Source organism: Lutjanus erythropterus, chromosome 2, assembly GCF_056507025.1.
Source record: "Lutjanus erythropterus isolate fLutEry1 chromosome 2, fLutEry1.hap2, whole genome shotgun sequence".
Lineage (NCBI taxonomy): Eukaryota > Metazoa > Chordata > Actinopteri > Lutjaniformes > Lutjanidae > Lutjanus > Lutjanus erythropterus.
Window position 1 is genome coordinate 32,244,633 of NC_139318.1, and position 19,782 is coordinate 32,264,414.

Genomic DNA, 19,782 nt, shown 5'->3' on the forward strand with positions numbered 1-19,782 from the left:
AAAATGACCAAAGTACATTTACTCAAGTACTGTATTTAAGTATAAATTCACAATACTTGTACTTTGAGTATTTGCATTTTATGCAACTTTATACTTATATGTTACATCTCGGAGGCAAATAGCTGAACTTTTTATTCCACTACATAAGTTTGACAGTCATTTTACAGCTTACAATACCTTTCCTGTCCAATGGAAGCATACAACATATTGTACCCCTCAGCTGTAGAGATGTCTGCCTTCTCTCAAACATAATAACACTAGATGGCATTCAGTTTGTGGTGCTCATAGTGATGCATACAAGTGATAGATACATTTGAAAAAACGTTTCTTTTTTTTCTTAGAAAAAATGACCCGGTTACTCAAAATGATTCACGGGTTTTATTCTGAGTAGTTTAATGTAGGAACTATTTTCTCTCTAGTAGTAATAAAGTAATTCTGGTAGCTTCTACTGTGGAAAGAAAGTAGTTCCGGTAGATTTTACCGCAGAAAGAAAGTAGTTTCTCCTAGGGCTGAAGCGATCCCTCAAGTAACTTGATAACTAAAAAGCAAAGACAAATTACTTGCTGTATGGTTGATATCTCCAAAACTTGGCTACTCGCACTAAAACAATCTAGATGGATAAATAGGGGGTGACCTTGTGACCTCTCATTTAAAGCCTCTTTTATATTAGGTGGAAATGTGTTGTCAAAAAGCCAACAAGATATGTAGATAAAGATATGTTAGAAATACGTTATACAGGACAGTGACGTTACAAATACGTGATGATCTTATAGAATATTATCCATTGCTGTCATCCAACTGTATATAAAGTGCTTAAAACTATATCAGCCTTAAACAACTACAGCAGTAAAATGCAACATGCATTAATCCAAAATACATCAGCTTAAATAGTAAAACACTGACATGGACCATTTCACTGCATAATGAGTACTGTTTCTTTTCATACTTTAAATACATTTTGCTGATAACACTTGCATACTTTTACTTAAGCGAGGCTATGAATGCAGCACATTTCCTCGTAGTTGAACATTCTAATAGTGACGTATCAGTAGTTTTACTTCAGTGAAGTATCTTAACACTTCTTTGATCATATCTACCCAGCATTAACATTCTTCTTCCTCTTTTTTTTTTTTGCTTAAAATGGTTTCTTTGATAGATTTACAGTGCTATGAAGCCACTACAAAAGATTAAGTGCCCAAACATTTTTTACACCACATGGACTAAGCGGAAAATTTTGGTTTTCTTTCTTTTTTTCATATGGGTGTCCTCAACCAGTCCTGAGCAATGTCTTAATTGCTTTTTAATGGTGCTATTAAAGGGAGGTTGTCCCTCACACCCCAGCACACCTGTACAGATGATAACTATAGGTTGGCAGTGGTGGGACTGATCTCAACACAGAGTCATCATCATATTTTTGATTAAATGATGGGAGAGAGCCAATTTGTTCTGAGTGCAATCAACCTGTCAAGGATGTTCTTTTTTGTTCTTCTGCCGAGTGCTCTTCCTATTGGCTAAGGCTTATATAGAAAGTCTGAGCACTGAAGGGCAAACACACAGCTTTAATACATCACAATGGTTTTGTGTATACAAAGGTTTCATATTATCTATATGTAAAATGTACTGTATGCAATACCAAGCCAGAAATTGTTAAAATAATCACAGGCATAGTGCATAGGAGAACAATGTTTGAGACAGAGATGGTGAAAATTGTATGGACTCTGCACACTCATATGATCAGGCATTGCAGCAGCAGCAGCAGGAGAACTCGCCAGCCCCAGTCCAGATTAGATAAGCAGGAAGTGCTGAATCTGTTCTCTATATGCCTCCTTCGGTACACTGGGGCTGTAAAAGTCAGTCCCTCAGTTTGTAGAAGTGCTGAAAGAAGCATAATTGAACAACCGTGCTGATTATTGATATCATGCAAACACGCCAGTTTCTAATTATACCAGGCTACATATTGGAGTGTATGAGGAACAGAGGGGGAAGACTGAAATGTCTCTTTATTTATATAGGACAAATCATGGTGTTAACCTCAAAAATGTAAATTGATCAAATGTGTTCTGCTAAAGAACAATCATTCGGGTAACAACTTTGGCAGCTTTTGGCAGCTGTCATGAGACCCATTTTAGTGCAATGATCCAGTGTTAGAAAATGATAACTTTATGATAACTGTTATATCAGTATAAAACTGACATACTCTCAACAGACCTCTTTTCCTCTCCTTGTATTTCTTTCTCTCTTAAAATACCCCTGCACCTTCTCTTCTGCCCACAGCCACTGTGCCAGAGAGCCCCAGTTCGTCTCAGCGTGCGGTGCCAGCAGTCCCACGCCGCCACCCGTGCAGTAGATGAAGACCGTCCATGGACAGGCCAGGAGAGCCTTGCTCAGGACGACCCTGAGATGTGGGATCTGCTGCAAAAGGAGAAGGACAGGCAGTGCCGTGGCTTGGAGCTCATTGCATCTGAGGTAAAACATCTTTCACACATGACTGATGTATTATGTTGGAACTGTGAGGATCAGCGTGTAGCATTTAGCAGAATCTAGTGTTGAGGTCGCAGATGACAACCAACTGAATACTGCTCACCTCACCCTCCCCTTCCAAACATTTAGGACAGGCCTATTAAATTACTGTTTTTTAGAAGGGCCAAGCAGTCAGACATTTATATTTCTGGAGTGTGGCCTGTGAAGTTAGGAATGTAAATGTATAAAACAATGTTGTTGTTTTAATAAACACAATGTTGCATTTAGCATATTTTTTTATTCAGCTGAACTTCCCTAAATTCCCTCTGATTTTAACAGCCTAAGTTGAGAATCTCTGTGCTTAATAACAGACATCACCAGTGGGGTAATTAGCATACTTATGAAATCATTATCTCCTAATGAACAATGTAAACACCCATAAACTTAGAATGTTTTAAAGGCCCTGATTAAGGTGGTTAAAGGCCTGTATTGAATAGGACCGTATAGGAGAAACTACGGTGGTGGGAAAGCTTGCTAAAAACGCATAGAGCACAAAGCACAAATTGATTTGTCCATTCTCGGCTACTGTGGAAACATTGCTGTGCAACATTGTGGCCTCCATGGAAGAGGATCCACATCCTTTGTTGATATTAACAGCTACGTACATGTTTACCATGGAGAGAGATGGGAGGAATGGGCTACAAAAGAAACGACGTGACACAAAAATTTCTCAAGTCTTATTATAAACCCATGAGGATGCTGTGAACTGTGTGTGCGGTGTGTAATGTATAAATCAACAGGCTTGTGGAGAACAACAATGTTTTTATGTTTACTGTGGATGAGTATTTGGAACATTATAGCCCAGACATTTACCAGATGGCCTGGACACAACGATACTTTTCCTTGAACCTCTTGATGAGTCAGTAAAGGACATCATTTGGCCAGTGCGCTTACAAATGTTGGCATGGAGTTGACCCCCCTTGCAGATACTTTGAATTACCAAGTAAAAGATTTTTCATTCAGTCAGCTTTTAGCAGAATATAAAGACCCATCCTATAGCTTTTTGTATTGATTGAGTTGATTCATTTTTAAAGAAAGACTGTCAGTGTCAACATTTACTCAGTGTCTGTAAGAGCTGGCAGCACCTTCCCTGTATGTTGGCAGTGCAGGTAGCTGAGAATGCCTCATCACCTCTGATGGATGTTTTGGCAAAATGGGTGATCAGATAGACTTGCTAGACTCACATATCTATTCTGGATGTATCCCTTACATGTTACTGCTGATGGGAGAGCCCTTATCAGTGGGTTATTAGGATTCATACTGTAGATAAATACAGTATGTACAGCACAGCACAGTATGGGCTTTAATAGTCATACACTGCAAATATAAATTTATTTTTCACTCATATTTATTCCCAAATCATTTTGCTGTTGTATGTTTTAATATTTTATAGTGGTGCATTTGCTGTTTTTTAATGTTTTCAGTGGCTTGCTTGGCCAGTAAAACTGCAACCTTTTGGCTCAAACATACAAATGATAAAACTGATATCATGACCTCTGACAAATGTATTTTAAAAACGAACAAATTCATATCAAGTCATTCAAACTTGGCAACTATAATAGTGAAAAGAGTGTCAGGATACAGCACTTTCTGTAAGCAAGAATAACTCAGTTGTTACAGAAACATTTGGGTATCGCTTCCTCCTCTGTTTTCATTCCAAGGCTGGATGGTGTGAAATGGGAAATTTTACTATTCAAAAGAGCAGACAAGGTTTTATCTTGTACTGTTCTTTCTCTCTCCTCCTGTTTCTCCTTCGCCACAGTAGTTGCTCAGTGGAGTATATCGGCCCCCTCTCTACACAAAGCCTGACCGCTCTAGTGTGAGATAAAGCTGATATCTTCATTCTGCCTCCTCCCCACCTCACTCTGCAGGGCACAACACCACACTACAGCTCAGGCAGGCATTCCTTGAATGAAAAGACATACATTTTCCCACACGTGTCCACACACACACACACACACACACACACACACACACACACACACACACACACACACACACACACACACACACACACTTAAAGACACTGGCAAGCAAATGCATTTTCTAATATATGCACAGTAGGTGGCATGACAGACGGACGCAGCAGAAAGCTGTTACTGGAGCTGTTATCTCCCTTGATCTCCTCTTGGCTTCTAGGTGAAGCATTAACATAACCACATACACACACACACCACCCCAACAAGGGAGTGGAGTCTACTTTATATGTGTGTGCGTGTGTCAGACCCTATTACTGGCCAGTGTGGTAGTACACAGTAAGAGTGTGTCAAGATGCTGTAACAAAAGAGGTACAAAAATCACAGAGGGTCTGCAAGGCTTTGACTACTCTTTGGGTGTCACAATTAGATTTGCACATGTTAACTAAAATCACACTTAATACCTAAGTCTGTCACTCTGTCAGTCAGTCTAAGTCACTCTGTTGGATTGTTAAAAGAAAAAATGTTAAGCTTATGCTAAAAAAAATACATTTGGTAAAGGTTGTTAGAATGGAAACAATCATAATTGATTTTTTTTTTGACAGTAAAGCTTTGGAATCAATCACTTATTCTTTTGATGTATTGAATTGTGCTGGTTGGGGGATGAGGTTGAGGGTGGACTCAGAAAAGAGTAGCTAGCAAGCTGCTAATGCAGAGAAGAAGGCACTGGCTGGAACATCACATGGGGAGTATATTAAGCACCTACTATTTAACAATGCCATAATAGACAAAAATGACAAAAAACTATTAGTATCAGCATTGACTATTGGCTAAATTGTTATTTTAATTATAGGTAGAGGTTTTGGACCAGAATTTCACAATTGGTGCATACCTAGTTTGTGGGCTGTACAAGCCTTTATGCAAATTGTGCCGAGTTCCAGTATGAGTCTATTGATTATCACGCATGTTATGTTTTATCATATTTTAATATATTTTTTCATGTAATCCAGTTGACATACTTTAGAACTAGTAAAACAGCCTGGAAAAGAATAGCTCTGTATTAATGTGGCTTCATCTTTAATTCATTTAGTTAATATTTTGTATTCTGTCCCATACCGTAAATGGTTGTATAATATCCATTGGGACAGGACAGAAGTGTCGTGTGGGTCTGTTGTGGCAGAAAGAGAGGTTGGACAACCTTCATCTCCAGCATGAACAACACACTTAAATTCAAGTAAAGTTTTTAACAGCATTACTTAACTCCACAAAAAAAAAAGAAATAGAGGAACCCTCAGGAAATTAAATTCAGAGAGGTATCAAATCAGAGGAGTGCCATAAAAGCTGTGGGTGGGAAATGGCAATTACAAGATAAAACAGAAAGTTGTAATGGTTAGTAGGAATTAGAGCTGCAACAAATGATTATTTTCATTATTGATTACTCAGATTACAGAGTATTTGCTTGATTAAAACAGTAACAAATGCTCATATGATTTCCTAGGTGACCTCTTCAAATTGTATGTTTCTAACCAACAGACGAACCTCCCCAAGATATCCATACTTATTATCATATAAGACAAAACAGAATCTGAAAATCCTCACATTTGAGATACTTGAATGAATGGGGAAATAATTTGTATTTTTCCTTAAAAAACAATTTGGCTAAATATTTATCTCCTAATTGTTGCAGCTCTATGTGACATAAAGAAATAGTATTATAATTCAGTAGCCAGATTGAAATTGGTCCTGCTCTAATGTAATGAATCTAATCGCAGGACTCTACTGAAATCAGGCTGCCAAAATTTGTCAGTGAATTAATCCAATATCAGTTACTGGTATTGTATGTTAAGCAGAAATATTTAACATATCTTTTTTATCTTCTCGCACACGGGCAAAATATGAAGGAAAACTTTTTGGGTACAATAATACCACTTTTGTAGCAAACCTTACTCAGTAAAAATTGTTTTTCTTGGAAAATGCATTGCAAAATGATTAAAAAAGGCCACACCAATGTATCTCAGCATGTGCAGAAAAGTTTATTACATTATCTTGTATCCTGCAGCAGCGAGGCGATAAGCATTGTGAAGTGCAGAGTGTTAGTCTATGTAAGTCCAGAGGTTCAATACTGTAATGATTGCCTTTAGCTGGAGGGGGATTTCTCACTATCACTTAACAGACTTTAATTTGCGGTCCTTGTCCCTTCTGTCCACTCACACCATTGATCTGACTGTGTGTGTGTGTGTGTGTGTGTGTGTGTGTGTGTGTATTTGTGTGTCTCTGTGTGTGTGTTCTTGCCACAGAATTTCTGCAGTCGGGCAGCTCTGGAAGCTATGGGCTCCTGTCTGAACAACAAATACTCTGAAGGCTACCCAGGGAGAAGGTGAGCGTGTTTATTCACTCACACCCAGCTTATTAACACTGTTGATATTCGCTGCTTTAGGATATTTGTTACAGACGTACACACATAAACACACACTGATTTATACTGTGTTCTCTAGCTTGCCCTATAATAGTACATGCCAACCACACAGCAAATAATCCACACTCTCTGCTTTGCCAAAGAAGACTCCTGAGGGGATACAATGGAAGAATTTAGGGCCGAGGCTGATAGTTGCATGTTTTCTATTTTAAGTTTTCCTATTTTCTCTTATTTCCCTCAGATAATTCACATTTATCAGCAGCAAACAGAGAGCTGACACGTTTTTGAAATGTTTCTCATTTGATGCCTTTGATTCTTAGAATACAAGGCTCCTATAAATCTCCTTCCCACTGAATGTGTTTTTAATTTTTATTTTTTCCCCCCCACATCCTACTCATCTACTGTTTTTACACTCAATGTAATGAAACAAACAGATGATCTCATTGAATGAGTGGTTTGTACAGTAGCCATCTGTTGCTCCTTTATCTGTAATTCTATTGAAAAGGTTTGATGAGCATTTTCACCTGAGATGTCCCAGAACTGTTGTGGTGGTTTCAGGTTAACATTAGTGATTGCTCTATATATTTGTGGCCAACAGTGCCGTCTGTGGCAAACAACCTAAAATTACCCCAAGCAGGACTGAAAGAAATAGTCAGTAAATTTTAGTCCACCAGCATAAAATATAGGACACGTGGGTACTAAAATGTTCAGGTTCAGTGGGGATCAGAGAGAGAAAAAATTTATTTGTGAAACTGTTAACCATTAGCCATTCAACAGTCATCTCCCAACAATTTCCATTTCAACAGAAATAAAAACACTAATAAACTAATAAATACACTAATAATAATAATAAACACTAATAAATAAATAACTGGTGAGGTGGTTGATAAAATTCTGAGTTTTACAAGCAGAATCTCTGTTTGTTTAAATCTTCAGAAGTGTCGTCAGAATTCATCATATGACCATGTGTGGGTCTGCTGATTAATACTGCCACATGGACATTTCAAGCTAGGCGCCCTTCTTCAGCATGTGTGCTGGTAATTTTGACTTATTAATATCGCCACACATAAGTTACGGGCCAGATGCCCTTCTTCTGTGTCTATACTGGGAATGTCACACTTGATATATCCAGGTGAAGTTAATCATAGATGACCGAAACCAGCACAACAAGCACATCCCAACAGGTGGAGCCAAAACCTTCCAGGCTCTGAATCTCATAACAATTAAAGACAAAAAACATAAATAATATTTACTTCATAAGAAACAAGCCAATGGGATCTCCTCATTCATCTACTGGGAATGAGATGATCAAGGAATTGTGCCCAATGCATTTTCCTTTGGAGAAGGATTCTGTCCCTATTACCACCTCTCTGTAACATCTTCATATGTTGTTCTCATTGCGGTCATCTGTAATTAACTCCACCTGTGTATATTAAGTGTGACATTCCCAGTATAGACACAGACGAAGGGCATCTGGCCTGTAATCTATGTGTGGCAATATTAATAAGTCAAATTGGATTGCTGTCCTCGTCTTTATTTTTTAGCAGTCCAGCTCGCAACTTTACTGTTTAGGTTCACCCTAACGGTCAATGGTATTTTGAGCCACAGCAGGTAGAGTTTTCCAGCAATAATGCTCTAAAAAACACTGTGCACTAACTGCTAAGCACCAAACAGCAGAGTGAAAAAGTTTGTCACTAGCTGGTGAAGACAGTGGGGCATTTAGCAGCCAAATATTTTTGTCAGGAGACCGAAAAACAGAGCTTAAAAAAAAAAAGAAGTCAGAAACACAGTTCCAAACTAATGATAATGTTGCTCCACATTTGGATGTGTAGTTCGCCATATCAACTTGAAGGGTGATATGTCAGTGTTATAACTTGTGTCCCCTGGCCCAAAGTTGACAAAAAAACAACGGTAGGCTAACAGGTTTAAACTGAATTAATACCACAGCTTAATCTGGAAAATTATTTGCCAGAGTGATTAATATGTTAGTAAATATCTTTTTTCCCAAACTCCTCCCTCAGGTACTATGGTGGAGCAGAAGTTGTTGACCAAATTGAGCTGCTGTGTCAGAAAAGAGCCCTGGAAGCCTTTGACCTGGACCCAGCTCTGTGGGGTGTCAACGTCCAGCCGTACTCTGGCTCCCCTGCTAACTTTGCAGTCTACACCGCTGTGCTGAACCCTCATGACCGCATCATGGGCCTGGACCTGCCTGATGGAGGACAGTCAGTAGACACTGATGCTTTGTTTTAATTTTTAATCTCCACCCTGCAACTTTATCTTGCCAACATATCAGAGTAAAGTTGTTTGGAAGATCTGAATCAATAACATGTACTTTTTTTTTTTTTTTTTACACTAAAAAAAAAAGTTTTTTTGTGTTTTCTCTTTTTTTATCATAAGTGAAATTGTTTGCAAGGCAAAGTAACTTAATGTTTGTGTTTGGCTGTTTTTCTGTCCAGTCTGACCCATGGCTACATGTCCGATGTGAAGAGGATCTCAGCAACCTCAATCTATTTTGAGTCCATGCCCTACAAGCTAAATGTAAGTAGAGAAAGTTTTACAGAGTCAGGTGTTCTCTATGACTGACTTATGAACTGACCACCACACGAACCGTGTGTTGGGGTTTCCAGTCTTCTCAGATAGCCGATACTTGCTTAAGAAAAGCATTGCTTGTCCAGCTGCAGCAGAAGTTGCAGTGGTATTTATAGACTAACCACACTAAGACTTAATGCTTGCAAGTGAATATGTTGTACAGTATGTTGTTTATAAAATGTTGTGTGGTGTTCTTGCAAATTGAATTACCATCACAGTCAAAGTATGAAAAATATTTAACACTGATTAAAGCCCAGTATGTAGCCATACCAATACAGGGACAACGCATGTAGCACATGTACTGTTTACAATAAACAGTACCATTTTATATCGCTATTACTATTGTTGACTATATAGTATACAGTTTTTTCAGTCGGCCTCATCAATAGTGATCAAATATGATAACTGCTATTGGACAAACTGAGCAAAATAACAAGAAGAAAGAACCAGAGATGACAAATCTTCAATAAGCACAAATATAATTTTAAATGCCAAATTTTTTAATGGTCTTTCCTCTAAAAGAAACGTTATAACAGTATATTGATTTAAAAAAACAAAAAGAAGAGATAAATGTAGTAGAAAGGCTGTGATCTCTTCCTGGGGAATCCTGTTTGCTGTGGGACCCCACAGGGATGACATGAGGCAGTGTGGGTAGGGATGCAGTGTCTAATTCAAGTGTCAACTGAGCTGACACTTTGGAGCAGGTGTTTGGTGATAGAGTGGCTTAAATGAAGGTATTTTGGTTAAAGTTTAAACCATTGACTGTATAATAAGTAATGGATGTAGCCACTGTGATGTCACCCTGGGGCCGGATGATATGGACAAAATCAAATATTATATTTTTGAAAACTATCTCTATCAATAGGAATGACTATTTGTGCTTACACAAAATTAATACAATGATATTTTTGATAAATAATAAGCAGTAATGTGGTTATAATGATAAAATAGTGGGTAAAGGCAAATAATAGAACAGTCTGGTAACTGAGACCATAAACTCATAAGGAAAGTGTTTACTGAGGTAATAAATAATAGAGTTCCAAACTGTTGGACGTCTTTTTCCCAGTGGAGTCGCCCCATGCTGGCCATTAGAAAGAATCTAGGTTTAGGGCACTTCCACATTGGCTTCACTTTTCACACATCCAGTATTTATATTGTGTATATCAGGCCTATTAAATTACTTTTTTAAAAGGGCCACGTTTAATCCAAAAAGTGCAAAGGGACCAGACTTTTACATTGTCTGTCTGTCCTGTGAAGAAATTTAAACGTGTAAAAAAATGCACCTTTTTTTTCTCCACATTATTACTTTTCACAATTTTTTTTTCACTTAACTTTTATACACAGTGTTTCTTTTCAAAGTATCTTTGTTATTCTAGGTTAGGAGTAGCTTGTTACCTTAATAAACACAATGTGTTCCCTTTGTTTGCACAGCCAGAGTCGAAACTTTTTGAAAAAATATGTCTCTCTGTGCTTAACAACAGATATAACCAATAAATGTGCTAATTAGCCTCTCTCTTATTTGAAGAAATTATTTATTTATCATTTTTTCCTTATTTATAAATGATCAAAGGGCTGGATTGAGATTGTTAAAATGCTAGATTCAACCCACATGCCTCCAGTTGAATAATACTGGTCTATGGTATGAAATCATTACTCAATACAATAATACGCTCCTATTACTGAAGATTAATACACAAAACCTCCAAAAAACTTTTTTCTACCGGCACTGAAATCCATACTATGAGCGTGCCTTGGATGTGACAAATAATTTTTATGCGTTAGCACGTAGATATGATCAGTGCCGCGTATATTAGTGTTTTATTCCTGGGGTCATAGTTGTGGAGTTTTGTTGGGTAGCGGCTGATGGATAGCCATGAGAGTGTGCATGTCCAGACCTGCTGATATATGGGCAGGCAGGACCCCTCTGCGAGAGAGATAATGGGAAATCGACAGGCTGGCCAGCACCACTGGCTCTGTCTTCACAATGAGCAGCTTGATGGAGTGAGGGGGCATCCATAGATGTGCTCTGGAGATGGGAGATTATCAGGTTGTCTAAATAAAGCTCTCCCTCCTCCCTTTCTCTCGTCTTTTTCTTGTCCGCGTCTCCCTTATTCTCCATCCTTTGTCTCTCTGTCCGTTTTTTTGCTCTTCTTCTCTTGCATGTGTTGTCTCTCTTTTCTCATGCATGGAGGAGGAGCAGGGGAGGTAAAACTGCAGATTCAGGAACTAGACGTGCTAGTCATTTGACTGGTCGAGTCTGACTCCATTTCATGTGACTCTGAAGTACACCCTCTGAACAATAGATTGTCTAACATATTTCTCAAATTGCTTAAAGAGCAGGAAAAGTCTCCAAACCAGCGTCTGATCTATTCAGCCTCATCACACCAGTTGAGTAGATCCCTGAAAGGTTGAATTAGGATAAGTAGGGGTGCATTACTGCAATTGCTCCATCTTCTTCCTTGATATGATAGGTTGAAATGTCTCCCTTAGATAAATCCCTTCCCCTTTTAAGGTAGCCAAAGTACTTCAAATGCAGCTGCATCAAATGATCTTCAAATGGAAAAAATCTCTCTTCCGTGTTGATATGTTTGCTCTTGATCCTCAAGATATCTGACAACTCTTCTTCATCCTCTCATGTTCCTTTTTTTTCTCCCCCTGACCCTTACTCTCAATGTAATATCATATTCATCCTCTACTTCTTTCCCTCTTTTTCCCTTCTCAATCTGTCTCTCTCTGTCTCTCTGCAGACTGCAACAGGACTCATAGACTACGACCAGATGGAGATGACGGCCAAGCTGTTCCGGCCCAAGCTCATCATTGCTGGCACCAGTGCCTACGCCCGCCTCATTGACTACGCCCGCATCAAGAAGGTGCATGGAGAACCCTCTCTGTATTCAAAACTCACCCAGCTTTCACCTCGTCTTTATCTCTGTTTGTGTGTTTCACTCTACTTCTTCCTCTCCTGCAACCAGTTTTCTACACCTCTCTGCATTACGAAGGTCAGACCAGCTTTGTCCTCTTATTTAAAACTCAGCCAACCTTTTCCACTGAACTGTCACACACACCTGCTTCCCTTACTTATAGGTCAGACCAAGCCAGGACCACTTCCAACCACATCTTCTCTAATTCCTGTCCCATAGTAGAGCCTAAATACTGAGAATTCACTTTTGAATCAAGCTGCACTGGTTGTTCTGCTGTTAGATAAATCTATATCTCTATGCCAGTCAAAATAACACGCACACACTACGTGATGGTTCACATCATGCACACAGTGACACAGGCAGTAATTTCACAGCCATATCAGGGTTCAACATTAATGTTTTTTTTCACTTGTCCAGTCAGGCCAGTGGGTCAGAAACTTACTTGCCCAAAGTCAATTTTTATTTGGCCCTATACAAATATTTTACAACCATTAGTAAATAAAAGAAAGACTAAAGTTAATTGTCATGTATAATCTAGGACTGCAACATCTATAAAATGTCAAAAAATAAATCTTCATCTCAATTTTTCAAAGTCCAAGTTGATGTATTTTAAATATCTTGTTTTGCCAATCCAAAACCCAAAGATAATCAGTTTAAAATGATAATACATGGAGAAAAGTGTGAAATCTCCGTATTTGAGAGGCTAAAAACAACATTCTCTACCTTTTTTTTAATGAAAACTTACTTTAATAGCTTAATTATTCTTTCCACTTGCCTGTTCGGGCTAATGAGGTACTTGCGGGTGGGTAAGAACACTGTTCCATGAAGAAAAAGAAATACCGTCAAATACTGTGAAACAAATATGATTTTTAAAAAACGTGATGTGAAAATTTTGTCATGCCGCCCAGCCCTAGCTTTTATATTATTCAGGATTTCTTACAACTCATAAACAATCATAGACACTTACTCATTTGGTGAACATTTGGCAATAACAGAAGTTACGGACTGGAATAGAAAAAGGAGAACACTGCAGCAGTAGCGTCATTGTAAAGTATTCAATTTTGCATGTTTCCTCAATCTCTGAAGACATATCGTGGCCATTTCATGATTTATTACAGTAAATATATTACAGGTTTTATCTTTAACAGTCAATGTTTTATCATGAACATACAATGTAATTTTCAATTAAGATAAAAAATGCTCTGTATGGTCTCTGAACAGTTTTTAGAGGAATTGGAACCAGTTGGTCAGACTTAAAAAAAAAAAAAAAATGTACTTAGAATCGGCAAAGAATATGGTAGCTGGACAGCACACTTGTAGCTCACTTGGTAGAGCGAGCACTCATGTATTGAGGCTGAGGTCCAATTTCAACCTTAAGTTCTTTAGTATGTGTCATCCTCTCTCTCTCCCTCCTTTCCTGTCTCTCTTGAGCTTTACTACCAAAATAAATGTGCAGAAACCTGTATAAAATAATTTTGACAGAAGAAAGAAAACTGCAATCAGTGCATCTCTACTTTCAGACATAAACATTTCCAAACACAAAACAAATTTTTAGGGTTTTTCAAACTCAACAGAACTGATGCTTTCTTCCTCTCTTGCCTACTCATCCGAACCAAACGTGGACACTTGCACTGACTCACACGTACACAGCAGCAACTTTTAACTGCACACTTCACCACTCTCTTTGACAGTGCACAAGAGCCCCTTTATCTGTTTTGTTATACCCACCCGCTGATTCACTTCATTCGCTCCATGACTGCTTCCCTTTGTTGCAGAGTTCCACTTTAGCTTGTACCATCAGATGGAGTGTCCCGCCATTACAGAGCTGTGTTTTTATTAAGCACCATAACTACTTTGCCACTAGGCCTGAAGTGGGGCCATATTTTCCCCCTGGCATGTCTCTGTGGAACTGTTCACTGTTTTATGGCAGAATCTGCCGGCCCGGGCTCCTCTCCAGTTTTTCAGTGTTGTTACGTAGATTGGAGCCGGCTCCTCTCTTGTTTTTTTTTTTTTTTTCCCTAATCCGAAATTTGTTTCACTATTGGCATTCATCAGCTACCGCACATCACCCTCTTGTGTTCTTTACCCCCTCCAGTAACCCTGCCATCTATCCTGCCTTTTAATCTAATAAACATGTGCTGATCCAGTTTAGATATGAGAGGAAGGGAGATTGTCATGATAATGCATATTAATTGGAGCACTAAAAAGATTGCTTACTGCTCTGATCAGTCGCCAGTAAGTCATTTGCATGTTAGCGAGCTGTTTATTGTTTGTGCCTTTTTCAATAAATGCTGGCAAGAGACGGGAAGGATTTATTGAATTACGCTGCAATATTATGGGCCTCTGAAGACTGCAGAAGAGTGTAATATCTCCAGCTCTGATTTGAAATATCTGCCCTTTAAGATAGGTGCTGCTAACAGATGTAGAGCTGGTCATCAAATCTTAACCGTGGGGGAAAAATGTAAATGTATTTGCGGCAAGAGATTGTATCTCAGATGTTTTATCTCACATTTTAACTTATACAAATCACAAGCTAATAAAATACACAGCACAGTTGGTCACTGACGACAGAGATTTAGGCAAAGTGTAAGTGTATAGTTTAGTTTTTTATAGTAACTACAGTAGTTTCTGGTAGCAGTCTGTATTTCAAAAATAATGTATGCAGATTCAGAACAGGTCATAAATGTTTACAGTGCACATTTTCACTCTGCTTAGGTAGTACTACAGAAACTCCTTGTCTTAGTTCTTAAGTTAAGATAGAAAGAGTTTAAGATAGGATAAGGATTTGTCTAAGTTTGGTATCACAGAAGCAAATTCTCACTAAATCTAAGAATCTTATCTTACTTCATCTTTCATCTTATCTTAAATCCTAAATACACTTCACATTCACAAATATTGGACAGTAATTTTGTGACCTTGATTACTGTACCAAAATTTTAACAAATTAGTTCAATTTAATGTAAAATTCCTTGCCTCATGGTATGAATTTGAATCCTAATGTTGTATTTTTTCCCCTCTCTCCTTCACTCTTTTCACCCTTAGCTGTGTACTGACATCAAGGCCTACTTGCTTGCTGACATGGCCCACATCAGTGGCCTGGTGGCAGGCAAAGCCATCCCCTCTCCATTTGAGTATGCTGACCTGGTCACATCTACTACCCACAAATCCCTCAGAGGAGCCAGGTAAGAGCAAGAGAAATTACAGTGAAATTTCATTAGCACTGCTGCAGTGAAGCTAGGGAACAGGCTAAGAGGCTTAAGAGTGCAGTAATGTTTCTCTCTGTCACATACCTCTAGAGTGTTGGGAAATTATTAGTCATTTTTATTAATAGCAGTTATAGGATTTTGTGATGTTGTTTCCGTTCTAACCAGACAGCTGTTGAGCCACAGGTGGAGACAAATCAAATTACTGAGGATGAAACCTTGTTGGGTTTCATGCTCAGAGTAAATTAATAGGGTAAAAATACTTTGTCAGTAAATAAGTCTGTGTTCTGTCCAGGGCTGGCCTGATCTTCTACCGTAAGGGTGTTCGCTCAGTGGACAAGAAGGGGAAGGAGATCATGTATGACCTTGAGGACAAGGTCAACTTCTCTGTCTTCCCCTCCCTGCAGGGTGGACCTCATAACCACGCAATTGCTGGTGTAGCTGTGGCACTCAGACAGGTCAGCGCAACACACAAACTTCAATGGAAAAAAAAAACAAACAAAAAAATAACTTGGTGTGAATTGATGAAACACTTTATTATCCTGGTCTGCTATTTCCTAACAAGAACTTGATGACTGGTGAATCAAATTTTACAGTGAAATAAAATCTTACTGCTGAGATGCTTTGGCGCAACTTGACTCAGGAACTAAGCTGCTGTGAGCATCTGCTCCTTCTCTCCCTCAAGTTTGATCTTAATGCTGTGCAACACAGCTATTGAAAATTAATCCGTTACAGGATGGAAAGGCGATATCTCTCACTGTCACCACTGAAGAGAAATTTCTGCAGACCAAAAGTTCTCAGATGACCAAAGAATGTTTTTCCAGATTATTTGATTAACAGAGGAACGTATTCAGTATTTCTGTCACAGGACACAAATAAAATAGATGTTTGAGTTAAAATACATATTATGTTTATGGTATGGTAAAATAACTTTGCATCATCTTGTAATAATAAGGTTCTATCCAACATTTTCGTCAAAATTGAGTTATTCACATATTCTTATTCTGTGACAACTTCTGAACATTATGTGAGGTGTTTGTTTTTTTAAGTTACATGCATTTTTTGACTTTTTATCTAAAAGAACAATCTATCTGCAAAGTCAAAGTCAAACTTGGTTCTATAAGGGTCTAACTGTGAGCCAGTCAGCATTTTGAAGGCACACAGGAGGACCAATCAACGTCTGCTTCTCTGTCATGTTGCTATACTGCTCAGTGACAGTGAGAGAAGCCATGAGAAAATGATGCAGAACATGATGTTTACCTTAAGAATAAGGAATGTATCGAAGGTCTCATGAAAAACAGCAGTCCAAATTGACTAAAGGATAGGTTCTGGTTTTCCCCATGACTAAAAGAAAGGTTATAGACTAAACAAAAAAAAACTCAGAACTAATTCTTTTCGTGCTTGCCTCTTAATGTTACCATGAGCAGACTAACTTAAGGAAGCTAGAGTTAGCTGGCTAGCATGGTAGCAAGGAAATTAAAACTCCTCAGCGAGATCTAAAATGATGTTTAAAAAAAAAATTAAGTTGGAATGTTTAAGTTAAGAATGTTTAAGTTTCTAACTTAACTGATAACGACTGAGTAAAAAAAAAGTTTAAAATCTTTTAGCAGTTTTTTAAAAATGTCTTTTATTTTTATAAATATTAAGCCTTAAAGCCCATTAAATAGTCAACATTTGAAGTGAAATACTAATTACATTCATCCATCTATTGTTTCTTTCTAAACTGTTTAGTTCCTGAAAATCATGGCTTCTTTTCATGTTTTGCAAGATGAGCCTTAGAGTTCCAAACAGAAAATGAGTTCTTAGGATGATGATGAGTTCTATCTGCGTTTGACCTGTTCCAAAGATAACATTAAAGATTTGATAGGATTTTGATATTGTATATTTAGGATGTCTGTCATTTTTATGTGTGAATGAGGATTGTTCTACAAGTCATTTTTGCTATGTGAAAACCTTGAAGCTGAATATATCAGAACTACTCAGAACCCAGATAGAACCCAGCTGAAATATTACCATATACTGAAGTATAGTCTGTGTGTGTATGTGTGTAGGCACAGTCTCCCTTGTTCAGGGAGTACATCAACCAGGTACTGAAGAACGCTAAGGCCATGGCTACAGCTCTCCTCGACAAAGGCTACACCCTGGTATCAGGTAATTGAACTTCTGTTTAAGCATTCTTTTTTTTTAACCCAGAGGAAAACACTGGATCAGTAAACAGCGGAAAGAAACATAGAAAAACACAACACAGTTAATCAAGAGAAATGTCCTGTCACAAAATGCAAATTAAGGAACAGAAAAGCATTTAAATTCATGATGTGCAAATAGGCTAATGTCAGTGTAGCTGTCCTGTCAGTCAAGAAAATAAAAGCAGATGAAAGCGGTCACTTTCTGGTTGTGAGTGAATGCTTGAATCTTGTACTGCATTTAATTTGTTGGCCTCAGCTCTTTTTTGATGTATAGCCTTCAATTGATACCCTAAAAACACAGACTAGCCCTGTGCTTACTCTGCATTGTGTGCATACTCCCTCTTTTTAATGCCTTTGTAGATGTTTGTGGAAAAAAAGGGGGGAAAAAAGGTTTCTGTATACTGTTACAGTCAGTAAGAAACTTGCAAAAAGGAGTGTGTATTACTCAAGTAATTTGGTTATATGAATGTCTGAAAGGTCTTTTCAAGTATGTAAATTTTTAGAGTAATAATGTGCGCTTAGTTGTCAGTTTTTTTAGGTACATCTAGCTAAAAGTAATGCTGTCTAATACAGCAGTCCTTCAATAATTCCTACGTTCGTGACTGTTATAATGTCCAGTCTTTTGTTGAAACTATTTTAAAGAGGTGTTGACTCAACTGTGATCATTTTAAGGATGCCGTTTGTGGTACCGCTGAACTGAGGTGTTTCTGTATTGATATAAAAAGGCTGGACAATGTAATAGAAACACCCGTCTGTATAATGCAATCCAGTTCAACAGCACCATGAACTGTAGCCTCAGAAATATGTATCAGACTGCATTAGTTGTATCCAGTAAACTGCCAGCTGAGTGTGTATTTGGTGCTTATGCTAAGCATATATGAGACAATACAAGAGAACATAGTTAAAGTAAGACTGTAAGATATATCATGTTAGTGAATTCCCTGCTGAAATGGACTAAAGTAATTTCAGTCAATATTAATTTGTCCATCTTTTGCTCATGTTGGCCTAAAATGGGGAAAACATATCAATACAGTGCTCAGATTAACAGAAAGCACATTAACACATCTGTTAAACTAAACTTGAGATGGTCTGATCAAAGGCTTAAAAGTGAATTTTGAGTTTACACTATGAAGGGTTGGACTTTCCTCCTCTTCAAAAGTTTTTACATAGAATTCCGAATATTTCAGGCGGCACCGACAACCACTTGGTCCTGGTGGACCTCCGGCCTAAGGGCATTGACGGAGCTCGGGCCGAGCGGGTGCTGGAGCTCGTGTCAATTACTGCCAATAAGAACACCTGCCCTGGGGACAAGAGCGCCCTGACTCCTGGTGGCCTCAGGCTAGGTAAGTAACAGCTCCATGTAACACTACATTTAGCTTGGCTCAGACAAGGTCTTGTCATACTTATAAAGGGTATGATCACAAGCCGCATAAAAAAAAAAAAAAAAAACAAGAATAAAGTGCTGATTTGTATATTTAAAAAGTTTATAATCTCCAAACACCTGGAAATGATTGCAGTTATGGTCAGGATCATTATGGACGTGTCAGCTGTTCAGCATTTTGTGTTCAGTGTCTAACTACAAGTTGAGGGTTTTTGTGCCAAATTTACACTTCTCACTTAACATCCTCTGCACCTAATCTGTTTTACTTAGTTTTTCAACATGTAGTTCTGCATATGGAAATTAGTCAGCCACCAATTTAGCCACAAGCACTGAGCAGATCATGATTAATTAAGCATGTTTGGGTTTTTAATCATCTTCCAGGAAGTTCAGGAGCTCCACATCTCCACCACCACATTTTTAGCATTGTCTTAAGGCGAGGCACTCCTCCTACAGTACCATGTACTGCACTTTTTACAGTTATTATATTGAGATTTGAACTACACCTTACCGATCAATCAGCATCTATGTAGGTTTGACACATCTGGAGTCTCTGTAGATTCATTACTGAAATTTCAAAAAGCTCCAGGTTTTTTTTTCCCAGAGACCATATGGTTCCTAATTAGAAAAAAAAAAAAAGAAAATTGACTAGA

General features: G+C 38.2%; 1 protein-coding gene across 1 annotated transcript in view; it reads left to right on the forward strand.

Annotated features, from left to right (window-relative positions):
• shmt2 (serine hydroxymethyltransferase 2 (mitochondrial)) overlaps positions 1–19,782 on the forward strand; it is a 30,463-nt gene that overhangs the window by 8,005 nt on the left and 2,676 nt on the right. Inside the window, exons 2-10 of the mRNA XM_084737419.1 lie at positions 2,275–2,466; positions 6,734–6,813; positions 8,874–9,074; positions 9,309–9,390; positions 12,189–12,311; positions 15,405–15,544; positions 15,861–16,023; positions 17,617–17,716; positions 18,939–19,094. Of these exons, the coding sequence (XP_084593545.1) occupies positions 2,275–2,466; positions 6,734–6,813; positions 8,874–9,074; positions 9,309–9,390; positions 12,189–12,311; positions 15,405–15,544; positions 15,861–16,023; positions 17,617–17,716; positions 18,939–19,094 (1,237 nt within the window). The remainder of the gene's footprint in view (positions 1–2,274; positions 2,467–6,733; positions 6,814–8,873; positions 9,075–9,308; positions 9,391–12,188; positions 12,312–15,404; positions 15,545–15,860; positions 16,024–17,616; positions 17,717–18,938; positions 19,095–19,782) is intronic.